General features: G+C 40.5%; 1 protein-coding gene across 1 annotated transcript in view; it reads right to left on the reverse strand.

Moving 5' to 3' along the window:
- Positions 1 to 15,475, reverse strand: part of IRX6 (iroquois homeobox 6) — a 37,161-nt gene extending 21,686 nt beyond the window's left edge. Inside the window, exons 1-4 of the mRNA XM_075836743.1 lie at positions 15,404 to 15,475; positions 14,641 to 14,895; positions 13,987 to 14,096; positions 3,486 to 3,790 (exon numbers count right to left, since the gene is read on the reverse strand). Coding sequence (XP_075692858.1) covers positions 3,486 to 3,790; positions 13,987 to 14,096; positions 14,641 to 14,895; positions 15,404 to 15,475 — 742 coding nt within the window. The remainder of the gene's footprint in view (positions 1 to 3,485; positions 3,791 to 13,986; positions 14,097 to 14,640; positions 14,896 to 15,403) is intronic.
- Positions 15,476 to 16,042: the final 567 nt, after the last annotated feature.

The raw sequence follows: 16,042 nt of genomic DNA on the forward strand, positions 1-16,042 counted from the left end.
CGGATACTCATTTAGATAAGGGGCCATCCTTTCCACCCTCACCGGCGACACCCCCTTGACCAGCCCCGTGCTGGTTCCCGGACCTCTTTTTCCGCAGACATTTTTCCGCCCCGTGTGATGCACCATTACACTCGGAGCACACGTGCTTGAACTTGCACGTGGCCCCAAACTTGCACTGGCCTTCATTGAATTGCCAGCAAAACCCCGCCTTTCCCCCGCCGCTTGGTCCACTCTGACTAGTCTGGCCTCCCTGGCCACCGCTCCCGGGAAAGGGCTGCCTAACCGGAGCCGTAACCCGTAACCAGAGAGCAATATCCTTCTGGTCCCACCGAATCGCCGGCCGAACCGCCTTCCGCTGACGGAATTGCTCATCATATCGCAGCCACGCCTGACCCCCATACGCCCTATGAGCCTCCCCAATAGCATCAAAATAACAAAATAACGCCGAACAATTTTCCGGCGCCTTTTCCCCTATCACACTAGCCAATATGGCGAACGCCTGCGACCAATTAACGAACGTCTGCGGGATAAGCCTATACCGCCGCCGTTCCTCCTCGTCCTTTTTACTCTCATCCCGCTTGCTCTTATCCAAATTGAATTTAGCCAGCGGCAAGAGAGAAAAAATTTCAACGTATTCATCTTTCCAGATCCGATCACGCACCTCCTGCTTTAAATGCGCCCCCAACAGACCCTCAAAACAAACATACACCTCCCCCCGAGCACGATCGTCCATGCGCACTCGATCGCCGTCCTTCTGTGCCTCAGTCTGCACCGACACCGCGACCGCCTCTCTAACCGCCACCACAGGACGCGCCTGCAACGATCCCACGTCCCTGGGGCCTTCCCAAACTACCGCAGGGGACACTTCCGTTACAACCGGCGCCGCGGCCCTATCAAGGCGCCCCACCAGCTCCCGTAAGCAACCCACTAAATCTGCCAAACCCGCTCCGTCGCGTCCGCCCGCGCCACTACCGGCCCCCGATGCTATGCTAGCAGCCCCCCCGCCGACACCCGACATAAAAATCGCTGGATAAGACAATAATGGAGTTATACACTCACCGGGCTGCACAGGCGCTGTGTTCCCGTCAGCCGGACCATCCTGACCTCGACGATAGACGTCCAGTTCACCTTCCTCCAGTTCTTCTCTCGCCGACGACTGTCCCTCCCAACGACATCTTCGGAAAGGGGATGAGGACGCGCTGACCGATGGGCCGGCAACCTGCCGCCCGACCGCCGGGACCCAGACTTCCGACCGGACCTGTTGCCTCGACGTCGCTGCAGATCTAGTCGTCCGTCTAGACGATCCTGACGAAGCCTGCCCCCTGGCCGGAACATCACCATGCGGGGCGGCCGTACCTTGCTCTCGACATCTTCCATCTGATGGGGGAGGGGTGACAGGGAGCCCGGCCTGCGACTCCCTGCTTACCGCCGGACCCCGTCGCGGCCTGGGATTCCTGCCAGGACGCAGGGCCTGGGAAGGGGCGGTCCTCCCAACTGCCTGGCCTGCAGCGTCCGGGATCGGGCTCCCTCTGCGACGCCGTGTCCGCGGGACTACCTCCGGACTAAGGCGCTCTGGAGGTCGGGACCGCCGAGAGGGACGGGTCGACACAGCCTGCATCGCCGTCACCCCTGCCACCGCTCTCTGCCTGCCCAGCGCAGGAGCGGTTGTTGCCGACTCCCCCCCCGCCGCCATAGCCATGCTCGTAGGGGGGCCGGGGGAGGGGAGCCTGTCCCTTACAACAGACCCCGAACGCCGTGCCCGACGTGGCGAAACGGCGTCCGGGATCCGCGTTAATGCAGCCACGGTCTCCTCCAGCCATCCGGGACCGTGGTGCACAGCAGCGGCGCGCAGCCGCTCTAAAATCAAGGCCTCTGCCATTACTAAAAAACCGGGCAACGGGGAGCTTTGCTTACTGTGTGTTACTCCTCCCGCTGCTTCCGGCTCAATGCCGAGAAACAGCGGGAAGCGCAGTAACGGCCCCCCCGCCCCCCTTAACTCCTCCCCGTCCCTCCTTCAGCTCCTTCAACTTTCCCTGACCTCGTAACATTAACCCTTTCCCTACCAGGACGGTCATGTCGGCTTCCCTTAAGCCTGCAGCTGCGTCCAGCCTCTTCTATATGTGCCTATTTTTGTCCTCTTCTTTGATAGCTGCTTTTCTTGACAAAGGTTCTTATTTCCCTTGATACCACCTGTTCACACATTGTTTAATGTTTTGTAGTATATTTCTTATTCTATGTATTTGTTGATGTGGATAACTGAAATCCAGAATGGGCATGGGTGGGGTTAAATAGTTACATAGGTTGAAAAAAGACACAGGATCATCAAGTTCAACCTTTATCAATAAATTGCATGTCATTTATTGCTTTATTAATTATAACCCTCAATGCCAATTGTCAATTTATCATCATCTATCCTTTTTTTAAATGCTGACCTAGTATCTGCCTTTACTACATTTTGGGGTAGGGCATTCCATAGTTTAACTACTCTAACTGTAAAGAACCCTTTCCTATATTGATGTCTGAAAGTCTTTCTTCCACATGCAATGAATGTCCCCATGTCCTTTGTAGAGTCCTTGGAAGGAACAGATTAGCTGCTAGTTCTTTGTATTGACCACACATATGTTTATACAGATGTAGCCAAGTTTATCTTGACTCTTGTAACTTGCTGCACTGTGGTATCACACAACAAAAGCCACTGAAATGTCACTGAAAAAGTCAAGGTAAAATTTCTTACCTCTGAGCATTTAATATGTTAAAAGTCAAGATAAAGATGGCTACATCTGTATATGTTAGTAAGGTCACCTCTAAGGCGTCTTTTTTCCACGCTGAACAAGCCCAATTTCTAAGTCTTTCATTGTAAAGTACTCTTCTGATCCAATTTAATAATCTAGTCACCTGCTTTTGAACTCTGTACATGTCTCCTACATCCTTTTTACAATGTGGAGCCCAAAACTGAATTCCATATTCATGATGTGGCCTTACAAGGGATTTATGGAGGGGTTATATTACATTTGAATCACTGGTTTTTATCTCTCTTCTTATACACCCTAAAATCCTATTTGCTTTTGAAGCTGCTGCTTGACATTGAGTGCTGCTGCTTAGCTTATTTGTAACCAGAATGCCCAGGTCCTTCTCTTGCGCCACTACACCCAGCTTTATTTAATTTAATGGGTTGGAGGGGATTGGGGTTCTCTGTTTATTTTGTTTTAAAAATTCTTATAAAAAATATCTAATTAATAAAACAAACACAGACTTGTAAAATCTGTACTTAGTTGGCTTAAAAAATATTAGTCCCATGAGAGCTAAGATGTCTGACAGGAAGAAGCTTCTGTGTGCGTAAGTAACTGAAGGGAAATAAGTCTGGGTCACAAACAGATGGGCAAACAGTAGATAGAATGCAATAATTAATGTAAGAGCTACTGCTATATCATATTTTACCTTATGTTTTCTGAATCTCATATTGGTCAAAATCATGTATAAATTACCTGGACTATCACTCTCTGGGCTGTATTCTTCTGCATCATTTTTTTCTTCTTTACTTTCATCTCCAGCCTTATTTTTTGGTGACCAGGTCATCTTATTTTCCTTTTTTAATCTCCTCCTTGCATTAGCAAACCAGGTAGACACTTGGGTAAGCGTCATCTTTGTAATAATGGCCAGCATTATTTTTTCACCCTTTGTTGGATAGGGATTTTTTCTATGCTCATATAACCAGGTCTTAAGGGTGCTCGTGGTCTCTCGGGTTGCATTTTTCCGTCTAGTAGAGACAGTAAAATCCAGTGTTCCAAACCTTTCAACAGATAAATATTTAAGACACTGTATCAGACTTATTCTCATTGAACTGACATATAAAATTCAATTTTGTGTAGTATTTCAGTAAGAGCGCTGCTAAACCAGTTTGCAGAGGAAGATTTTATAAATTAAAGCTCCTGCTATTTGCACAAAAAAAGTTAAACTTTCTTTACATTAATTAATCCTTTCAAAGAAGAAACAACCATTTCAAAGGAACAATATCAAACAAACATATAACTTCACGTATTCCCCATTGGTGTACAATACATACGACAGAGAATTATATGCATTGAAAGATATTTGATAAGAATTTTGCCTGCTTAATGAACCAAAGTGGGTAATAAAAGGAAAAATAAGATTAAGCATCGTTCACATCTGCGTTGGAGGCTCAGTTATAGGCCTACATCGCAGATCTGGCCGAGATTACCGGAGACAATAGTGCAGCATGCTGTGCTATTGTCTCCGGTAAAGTCACAGACACCCTGGTGGAAAGCCGATGGACCCTATTAAAGTCAGTGGGTCCCGCCGGCCGCCGGCGATGTCCGTTGTGCAACGGAACCGTTGCTTCCGTTATTCCCTTGTTCTTCTCCTCTGACGGAGCGTAACAATGGAACACACTGACGCAGGCGTGAAATATAGCAGGAATTAAAGGTATCTATAATGTTTTTATTTGGAAGATTGGGTGGATAGATTACTTGATGTCTTAGCCCATAAATATTATTTTCACAAAGTACAAACATACATACATATTTTTCACTGAACAAACACCAGTGGGGAGTTGATTGTTAAAGCGTAACCTTTAATAATTTATTTCTAAAGAACTTCAGCAATTTGGAATTACAATTCAAATGTATTGATATATGTATATATAATTTTCGTGCCTACGCACATTACATTGACACAATTGTCTGCATTGTTTAAATAGACCGACTGTGTATTATTGATTTTTTATCACAGGAAATAAGCAAAGTTATTATTGTATTTTTATAATTTACTTTTATTTACTTTTTACTGTTAATTCTATTTTTATTGTTTTGTCTCTTATTTATCTCAATTTTATATGTGTATTTATTGTTCTTTTTCATCCATCATTTTCCATGCAATGTTTATGTGAGTGGAGACCAGTCATTCCCTCTAATTCAAGTACTTTGCACTAGGATTTCCCTTCCTCTATAATGAGGTATAACTGCCCAGTCTCAGTAGCTCAATGTCAACTGGATCTAATAGATGCACCTGGTGGAGCTATATTCATTGATGAAAGATCCTAGACTATACTAATACACCCTCAGTCTATCTACAATTAACTAGCCCTACGCGTTTCTTCACTGTTATATAGCTCTGCAGTGAATTATCGGGGGCTTTGCAGAGTCAAGGTATATTACATCCTCTGGCATTCCAGAGAACTTTGTGATTGATGCACTAAAACAAAGAATTATGTGTAGCGTGGGTAAAGATGCAAGCCCATACATATATACATATAGTAATTTGCGCAAATAAAGTAATTTTTTTAATGACTTTTTAGTAAAGCATTAAAAAAAATGGGAAAAGTAGAACCTTATTTTAAGACCTTATGTACATGGCCGTACAATGGCTTCACACAATCCCCATATTGTACACAGCTATAATACGAGACAGCATGTCTGTCCAATTTCTTATGGGGTCATACAAAGGTTTTTACTATCAGATTCATGGGGAATCGAATAGGAGAAAAACTGCTATGCTCCAACAGTTGCCGCATAAGGGTATGTTCACACGACAACGCAAAATACGTCTGAAATTATGGAGCTGTTTTCAGGTGAATACAGCTCCTGAATTTCAGACATTTTTGCATGTACTTGTGTTTTTCGTGGCGTCTTTTATGAACGTAATTGGAGCTGTTCTTCATTTGAGTCAATAAAAAACGACTCCAAAAACGTCCCAAGAAGTGTCCTGCACTTCTTTGACGCGGGCGTAATTTTACGTGCCGTCTTTTGACAGTGACGCGTAAAATTACAGCTCGTCTGCACAGAACATCGTAAGACCCATTGCAAGCAATGGGCAGATGTTTGCCGACGTATTGGAGCCATCTTTTCAGGCGTAATTCGAGGCATAAAACGCCTTCATTACGTCTGAATATAGGTTGTGTGCACATACCCTAACGGTGTTGTATTACAGCAGCACAGATCACAATACAGCAGCCCTAACAGTGTGTGCAGCCATGTAGTCTTTCTATGCTACGACAGATTTGTTTTCAAACAGATTTGAACTAATCCAAGTAAATCCCATTGACTTATAATGGGGTCCATCAGGTTCCCATTAGGTCTCCGGTGGTTTTGAAAGAAAGACTAGCGCAGCAGACTTTGCTATTCTTCACATGAAAAACAGTGGAACCCCCTGATGGAATGGAACATAACAGTGAGATTTGCACAGCCTGAGTCTGGGTTAACATTTGGGTATTATTATTTTTTTTGCAGTATATTTTGCCACTGATCTTAACCCCTTAATGACCGGGCCATTTTGTACGTTAATGACCAAGGATTATTTTTTGTTTTTTCACGGTCGCATTCCAAGAGTCGTAACTCTTTTTTTATTCCGTCGACATAGCCGTATAAGGGCTTGTTTTTTGCGGGACGAGTTGTATTTTGTAATTGTACCATTTTTAGATGCTTATAATATATTGATTAACTTTTATTAACTTTATTTTAGTAGAGAATTGAAAATAAGCAGCTATTCCAGCATTAATTTTCACGTTATAAATTTACGCCGTTTACTATGCAGCGGAAATAACATGTTAACTTTATTCTATGGGTCGGCACGATTACAGGGATACCAAATATGTAAAGGTTTTATATGTTTTTTCTACGTTTGCACAATAAAAACCCTTTTAGAAAAAAATTACTTGTTTTTGCATCGCTGCATTCCAAGAGCCGTAATGTTTTTATTTTTCCGTCGATGTGGCCGTACGTGGGCTTGATTTTTGCAGGACAATGTGTAGTTTTTATTAGTACTATTTTGGGGTACATAGGACTTATAGATTAACTTTTATTTTATTTTTTATGGGGGGAATGGGAGAAAAGAGAGAATTTTGACGTTGTTTTTGGCGTTTTCTTTGGACGCCGTTCATCCGGCGGTTTAATTAATATGTTCATTTTATTGGTCAAGTTGTTACGAATGCGGGGATACCATATATGTGTATGTGTGATTTGTTTTGACCGTTTTACTAAATAAAACCACTTTTTGGGCCAAAAAAGTAGTTTTATTTATATTTGACTGTAATTATTCTTTATTTTTTTTCACAAACTTTATTTAACTGTTTTACATTTTTTTTTTTAGTCCCACCAGGACACTTCACTATGCGATGTGCCGATCGCATATATAATGCTTTGGTATACTTCGTATACCAAAGCATTATTGCCTGTCAGTGTAAAACTGACAGGCAATCTATTAGGTCATGCCTCCGACATCGCCTAACAGGCAGATGCTGAAGACAGACCTGGGGGTCTTTGTTAGACCCCCGGCTGTCATGGAAACCTGACGGCGACCCGCGATTTGTTTGCGGGGGCGCCGATCGGGTGACAGAGGGAGCTCCCCCCTCTGTCAAACACATTAAATGCCGCTGTCACTATTGACAGCGGCATTTAATGGGTTAAACTGCCGGAATCGGCGCGCGCTTCGATTCCGGCAGTTGCAGCAGGAGCCAGGCTGTGTATAACAGCCGTGCTCCTGCCGCTGATCGCGTGGGTACAGTCTCAGTACCCGCGCCATCACAGGACGGATATATCCGTCCTCCTGCGCGAACTAGCAGCTGCTGAGGACGGATATATCCGTCCTTCGGCGTTAAGGAGTTAACTGATTGAAACTGATCAGATTCCATCCATCACACATTGACCTCATTCTTAAAAAACTGATAAATAATAGACAGATCCTGACAGACCCTGCAAACAAACATGATAATGATGGAACTGATGGAGACTGAAGCACTTTTAAATCTGTTTTGAGTTGCATGGAAATGAAAAACAAAAAAAGGAAAACGCAAGAGAGAATGTACCGTTAGGCCATATGCACACAATGCATATTACGTGCTGATTTGCCGCATAGTCACAGTGAAATACAGTACCAGCAAAGTAAATATGATTTCATCCACATGTTGTGGAATTTTTCAGCATGTAAATTGACCTATGGTTCAGATTTTAAAATCCACAGCAGGTCAATTTATCTTGCGTTTCCATCTTAGATTTGTATCTGACAAGTTTATAAATAAAAATGCACCAAAATCGGCATAATTAAATCTACCCCTGTTTTCGCATCAAGGTATACAAACTGCACATAAAAATGTATGAAAAGATACAATATTAAGAGCAGATTTTACCTGCAGAATTACCTGCATTTATCTACAGTTTTGATGCAGATTTTCCACATCAAATTTTGCAAAGTGTGAATGTAGCCTAAGGATTTCACATTCGGTAGGCAGCAGTAATATTCGATCCGGACAATTTGTCTGCACAATAATTGCATGTGAAAAGTGTTCAACACATGTATTTTACGTGTAATTACCATGCGGACAAAACCAACACTTTTTTGTTCACACACACTACCGGTGCCTACCGACACGTAAGAATGAACCCCTGTTTTCCTACTAGGACATATATAGTGAAAACAATTATAGTAGTGTTTAACCCATTGGCGACATGTCACATACATGTACGTGACAGCTGCCAAGGGGAAGTATGGAGCGTGCTCACAGGCTGAGCGCGCTCCATACCGAGTGGGTGTTGGCTGTATATTACAGCCGACATGCTACTGTAATGGGCGGAATCGAGGATAACTTAGATTCCGCCTGTTTAACCACTTAGATGCCGCGGTCAACAGCTACTAAGCCGTTAAAATAAGTTGGACCCCAGGTCTGCCATCTTTGTACTCCTATAAATCCCTGCTGGAGGCAGGACTTCATAGGAGTCTGTGAAAATCACAATATTATTTAGGGGGACTTCTAAAAAAAAAAAAAAAAAAGTCAAATACAGTTAAATAAAGTTTTTTTAATGCATAAATAAAAAAAAAAAATTAAAAGTTAAACATAAACACCCTTTTCCATTTTTTCTCTACAGTAGTGTAAAAAAAATAAAAATGAACATAGCTGGTATTGCCGCCTCCTTAAAAGTCTTAACTATTTTAATCTAACATTATTTCACCCGCACGGAGAGTGCCATAAAAAAGTGATCAAATACTTGCATGTACCACAAAATGGTACCAGTAAAAACTACAGCAGGCCTCGTGAAAAGAAGTCCTCATACTGCTCAATCAACGGAAAAATAAAAAATGTATGGCTCTCAGTTATGTCTTTAACAAATAGTTGTTTCTTTATAAAAGTAGCAAAACATAAAAATACTATATAAATTTGGTATCTACTTAATCAAATAAACCCATAGAATAAAGTTAACATGTCGTTTTTACCGTAAATACGAAATCCAAAAAACATATGTGAATTCGCAGTTTTTTGCCCAATTCACCTTAACAGAAACCAGAAACAGTGCCGTTCTTGTCCATGGTTTATTTTTTGGTATTGAAATGAATGGGATTGAGCTAAAATACCAGATACAGAGCATGGACAAAAGTGGCGTTGTTTCTAGCAATAAAGCAGACCCCTTATTTTTTCAGTTCCGGACAACCCTTTTAATTCTGAAAGTAAGACTTCAAAATCTGCATCAGCAGCAGAATGATTAATTAGCACTCACAGTTTTATAGAGTAAAGTATATGAAACTAATAATAATAAACAAATTAAAAATGTATGTAAATAAAACCAGTAACCCATATACTGAATATATTCAACACTGCATATTCAAACCCAAACCCCTTTCTTTAAAAAAAAAAAAAAAAAATAGATATATATTACTATGTTCAGAATTTACAAAAGTAATGTCAATGATAATTTCTGCTCTTGGAAGGTTCTGATTCTCCTTTCGAAGATTCAGCTGGTATTGAGTCTTAAAGAGGCTCTGTCACCAGATTTTGCAACCCCTATCTGCTATTGCAGCAGATAGGCGCTGCAATGTAGATTACAGTAACGTTTTTATTTTTAAAAAACGAGCATTTTTGGCCAAGTTATGACCATTTTTGTAGTTATGCAAATGAGGCTTGCAAAAGTCCAAGTGGGTGTGTTTAAAAGTAAAAGTCCAAGTGGGCGTGTATTATGTGCGTACATCGGGGCGTTTTTAATACTTGTACTAGCTGGGCGCTGTGAAGAGAAGTAACATCCTCTTCTCTTCAGAACGCCCAGCTTCTGACAGTGCAGACCTGTGACGTCACTCACAGGTCCTGCATCGTGACGGCCACATCGGCACCAGAGGCTACAGTTGATTCTGCAGCAGCATCAGCGTTTGCAGGTAAGATCGACTTACCTGCAAACGCTGATGCTGCTGCAGAATCAACTGTAGCCTCTGGTGCCGATGTGGCCGTCACGATGCAGGACCTGTGAGTGACGTCACAGGTCTGCACTGTCAGAAGCTGGGCGTTCTGAAGAGAAGAGGATGTTACTTCTCTTCACAGCGCCCAGCTAGTACAAGTATTAAAAACGCCCCGATGTACGCACATAATACACGCCCACTTGGACTTTTACTTTTAAACACACCCACTTGGACTTTTGCAAGCCTCATTTGCATAACTACAAAAATGGTCATAACTTGGCCAAAAATGCTCGTTTTTAAAAAATAAAAACGTTACTGTAATCTACATTGCAGCACCGATCTGCTGCAATATCAGATAGGGGTTGCAAAATCTGGTGACAGAGCCTCTTTAAGGGCAATGCAAATAGCTGTCCTCCGGAAGGCAGAAAGTGGTCTCTCTTGTGCCATCTATGGGTAATTACCTTGAATATTGGAGGCATCTGTAGACAGCACTGTTTTGGACAACTGGAACCCTACTCTGTACTGATGAGGAGCAACAACTCCAAAACAGTGCTGTCTACAGATGGGTGACTCTGGTTTGGCTATTAATCCAAATAATTAATTTTTAAGGCTCTATAAAGGGTCGGACATTGATTTACAGGGTATTCCTCTATAGATGGCACTAAAGAGACAGTTTTCTGTTTTTTGGAGGAGAACTGTTTAGCTATAATAATTTAAACTGAGACAGTGAACTACAGTGTATATTAATATTCCGCCAAATACTTAAAACAGAGGCCCCCAACCTATTGTAGATTGAGAGTCACTCAGCCACTTACAAACATGACAGGTGGTGAGGAGTCACACTGAGTATTGAATATTTAGGGTTTAGGCTCACATATCTGCTGTTTACCGGTAAAAACGTAACCTAAGTTTTTTTTTAAAAAGCGTAGTGATTTTCTCCAAATTTGTGCTACCAGCCACTAAGTGTATCCTTAAACTTAACAGTAAAAAAGTCTCTGTTAAAAAAGTTAGGCTCTGTTAAATCTGCATGGTGACTTCTGTACATAATGGAAGCCACAATACGATGAATCCGTTGTACGGAAAGAATAGTGCCGCATGTTGCACTATTCTTGCTGTCAAAAGCGACAAAACTGCCAATGAAGGCTCTGAACTAAGACCCAAACTGCAGTGTGAACAGAGCCTTAAAGGGGTTATCCGGGCACGGGCAACTGATGACCTATCCACAGGATAGGTTATCAGTATATGATCCGTGGGGGTCCGACAGCCAGATCATGCATAATCAGCTGCTCCGGCTGCCTCCGGGCGCCGAATGTTATGCAGTGTATGCAGTGTTCGGAGCCGGAAGCAGATGGCTCCATACACTGCATACCGGCCGTGCTGCAGAATTTCAGATCTGATCCTATTCACTTGAATAGGAGCAGAACTGCAGTACTAAAGCTTGACCGCTATTTTGGACTGGAGCTATCTGCTTCCGGCATGGACATCTGGTGCCTGGACAACTTGAATTGTAGCAGAGCTGCAGTTCAGCAGAACGACTGCAATGCGGTGGCCGGAGCTATCTGCTCCCGGCTCCAACTACTGCAAACCATTCAGATCATGCGGCGCCTGGAGGCAGCCCAAGCGGCTGATCGGTGCAGGGTTCGGGTTTCAGACCAGCACTGATCATCTACTGATAACCTATCCTGTGGATAGGTCATCAGTTGTCTAGTCGTGGAAAACCTCTTTAAGTAACTTTGTGGTTATGGCATTTTTTAGTAATATTCAGAAGCACTGCAGCATTTCTGACTGACAGCAAAATAAGATTTCAGATCAGTGTGCCTCCCACTGAGGAACAAGCGGATGAGAAATTACTAAGGACCTGATGGATCATCTGGGAGATCTGTTGCAGGGAATCGAAATGTTATGGATTATGAAAAACATTTCACTATCCGGCTGCGTTGCTTCTTTATTCTTCTTGATTTATTATTTCCAGACACATCATATTTATTAAGCAGAGCTCTGGCAGATAAAGATTGTTGGGTGGATCTTTGTGAAAGTTTAAATGATAAGCATTTGCAGTCTTTGCACACCATCTAGTGGACGCTTGTGGGTATGATACCAGTGGGACATCTAAAGAGCTATTTTACACAAATACCGTTTTATACATTGATGAAATGAGCACCCGTGTAGAATGATACCATTCGGGCGATAAAATAAATAAATAAATAAATAAATAATGCAACTTTCAGCTTGCACCATATTCATACTTCAGATTACTATAAAGCAGGGGTCCCCATCAATTTGTAGGTCATGAGCCACTTTCAGTTATGACAGCTTATGTTGAGCCACAATGAATATTAAAAGGGAGAATGCCTGTTAAAGATATGACCATGTGATATGAATTTTGCCCTAATAATAAGTGCCAGTAATATGATATGACCTCTCCGGTGCCACTAGTGCAATAATATGTGTATCTGCCAACAGCTGGGGAGTCATATGCAAGGAGCCCAATAGCCACATGTGATTTCCAAGCCACTGTTTAGGGAACACTTCTGTACAGAATGGTAAACCCTCATTCCCTTTCAGAAAAATTATGTAAAGCAATATTAGCAATGAGAAATAAATAAATGAAGTGAATCAACCTCTCTTAGCTCCATTTTCTGTTAAGACCTGGGGAGATTAGAGGAGGGATTGTTGCAGTAAAGTGGCATTCTAGGTTGTCCAGTGTAAATGTTACATTTACTGAGATTTGTTCTTTATCTTTTAATGCAGTTTACCCATAAAATGTATTTACTAACAATGAGGTTTAAACTTCATCATGTAATCTGAATGTGTGGAATTGTGGTGATACCAGGACAGGATGAATCAAGTGTCAGGTCTCCATTAGAGAGCTGTAATTATTTATGTTGTCTTGATTAGAATTCATTTATAATCCATCCATACTAATTTACCTGTAATGTTTAGTAGATTTTTTTTTTAGGACCAGCAAATGGTAAGAAGTGTTATCCTAGATGTTAATTATACGAACACAACATGCGTCACATAAAACATTTCAATGATTAATGGATACACTTTACTTGTTTTTGACGTAGAGTAGGTTGTACAGCGTAGTATATTCTGAAACCTATCTATTATTAATATATATTTATACACATGCAACTATTAATAACTTCGTATAAATAACTATATATATATTACATAGGTTTCAGCATATATTGTACCTATCGATTATTAATTTAGATAGAAGATAGATGATAGATCGATCGATCGGTAGATAGATAGATAGATAGAAGATACATAAATAAATAGATAGAAAGAGGATATAGATGGATAGATGGATAGATGGATAGATGGATGGATGGATGGATGGATGGATGGATGAATGGATGGATGGATGGATGGATAGATAGATAGATAGATAGATAATAAATAGATAGATAGATAGATAGATAGATAGATAGATAGATAGATAGATAGATAGATAGATAGATAGATAGATATGAGATGTATGAGATACATAAATAGATTTACTTTCTTCTACATACTAAGTGTAGTTGACATATTTTTAAATGATTCTAATGCTTCACAATAAAGTCTGAGCATTAAAACGCATATACATGATAATACTGTAAGAAAAGTAATACAGCCCAATTCCGCATTAGCATTCTACCATGTAAAAGGTAGTTGATAAGATTACAAACATTTTTTCTGTTATACGCTTGCTTTGGGATTCATCATATGTAGCAATAGTCCCTGGAAATGGTGTGGTTTGATGTCTGTTGCAGCATCACAGACAGAACATTAGTTATTCTTATTGATCAAAGAGAATGTTACCTGTCGTACTGGTACTGCCCCAAGGAGTGATCATATGGATAGTATGCAGCAGGCTGAGCGATCCCTGGATGCAGAGAGCTGGTACCATCCTTCCTTTCATACTGTGAGGTCTAGAATATATGTAGATATAGAAAAGAATTACGTACTTACTCAACCAGTGACATTTTTTTTGTTACGTTAAATTTAGCCATTTGCATTTATAGAAATAATCAGCATTTTTTTTAGAGTTAACTAAAATTAAAAATCCATTCAAAGAGTTAATTAGGAAAACAAATCAGACTTTAGACACAACAATAAAGGAAATAATAATATGTTTATTGTTAAATAATAAGTTAAAGTTAAATTATCTATCTATCTACCTATCGCATATCTATCTATCTATCTATCTATCTATCTATCTATCTATCTATCTATCTATCTATCTATCTATCTATCTATCTATCTATCTATCTATCTATCTATCTATCTATCTATCTATCTATCTATCTATCTATCTATCTATCTATCTATCTATCTATCTATCTAATCTATCTATCTATCTATCTATCTATCTATCATCTATCTATCTATCTCTCTATATGTATCAGCTCTGAGACACTGAAAACTGTGGTAAAGAATACTGAAGTTAATATTCATGTTTTCCAAATTACTTACCAAAGTAGAATACAAGGTTGTTGGGTCAGAACTGCAAGGAAGGTAACTGGTGTAGCCTGAACTGGCTGTCGCGTACGAAGGGTTATACACTCCAAGAGCTGCGCTCAGATCAGTCCTTGTGCTGACCAGCAGCCTATTCTCATAAGAAGGACAGCAGATGGTAGGGGTCTGGGCAGAAGTAGCAGAGACCTCAGGCAGAGATCTGGATACTGAGGAATCATAACACATTGTACTTGGATTTGCAGATACCAAAAACTACAAATAAAAAATATAACATAATAAAATAAAATACTAAAGATAGTGGAGCATACAATACAAATGCATTAATGATCCACAAGAAATAGTGTATCAGTATAACAAATGTTACTGAGAATCCTTAGTAAGCTAAAAACTGGGGAAAATCCATAACAACAGTTACCAGTTCTCTTTGAGTACCATGTACACAAATGTTTCTGGGTCCATTTATAAATCAACCAGATTTACAAATGTCCCAAAGAAGAAAAAATCAAAAGATAAAATGTTATACATTTATATTTGCTTGATATACGTACAATACAGAACAAATTTTGAATATAAATATATATTATGTACTATTTAGGATATGACATTGTGACATCGATATGCAGGAATATTTAAACAAATCTAAAAAAGAAAATCAGGATCTTAAAATGAAAAATATAAAGAATACAGATTTTTCTGCAGCTGCTGCTCCTTACATCTGTGAGATAGAACTAATGAATGAGAGGGCAGTGCTGTCACTTACCTGAGAGTTGCCGTTGTATGGATATCCAAACTGAGAAAATGACATTTCGGCTCCTGATTTTTTTATTACCATAGACAATAGTTTACCCGCAGATCAGCCGTACCCAAGGCGGAATCAGATGCACATCCCAAGCCCAGGCTTTTTACTTAATTATATATGATTGCACTTAACAAGAACAGCATCTTCAGCTTGCAGGACAATGCTACAAAGAGGTTAGGCTTCCTGTCGGAATAATAAATCAGGAAAGATGAGTTTAGAAGACAAGAGTTAAAAAAAGATGAATAAATCTTGCTCGATATGAAGACGGCTTGTTGTATTATTTGCTTATCTATAGTTCTTTAGCATTTATCCAGGGAAGATGAGGAAAATGACGTCACAGTAATCCCAAAGCCCAGGACAAGATAGGATCCCAATCATATTCCGCATCTGATATTTCAAGATACAGTGCAAAATTGTTTCATGTTGTTTTAACCCATTGAGCTCCAGAAACGTAATTGCTGTACATTTGTGCGGAATTTATACGACGTACCTCTAACATCTGTTACCCATTGCAGTCTCTTTTTCAGTCATTCGCATTTTAAACATTTACGGTTCATATAGAAAAATGTAAACTGCTTCAAAATCGTAAATTTTCTTGTA

This window comes from Rhinoderma darwinii, chromosome 9, assembly GCF_050947455.1.
Source record: "Rhinoderma darwinii isolate aRhiDar2 chromosome 9, aRhiDar2.hap1, whole genome shotgun sequence".
NCBI lineage: Eukaryota > Metazoa > Chordata > Amphibia > Anura > Rhinodermatidae > Rhinoderma > Rhinoderma darwinii.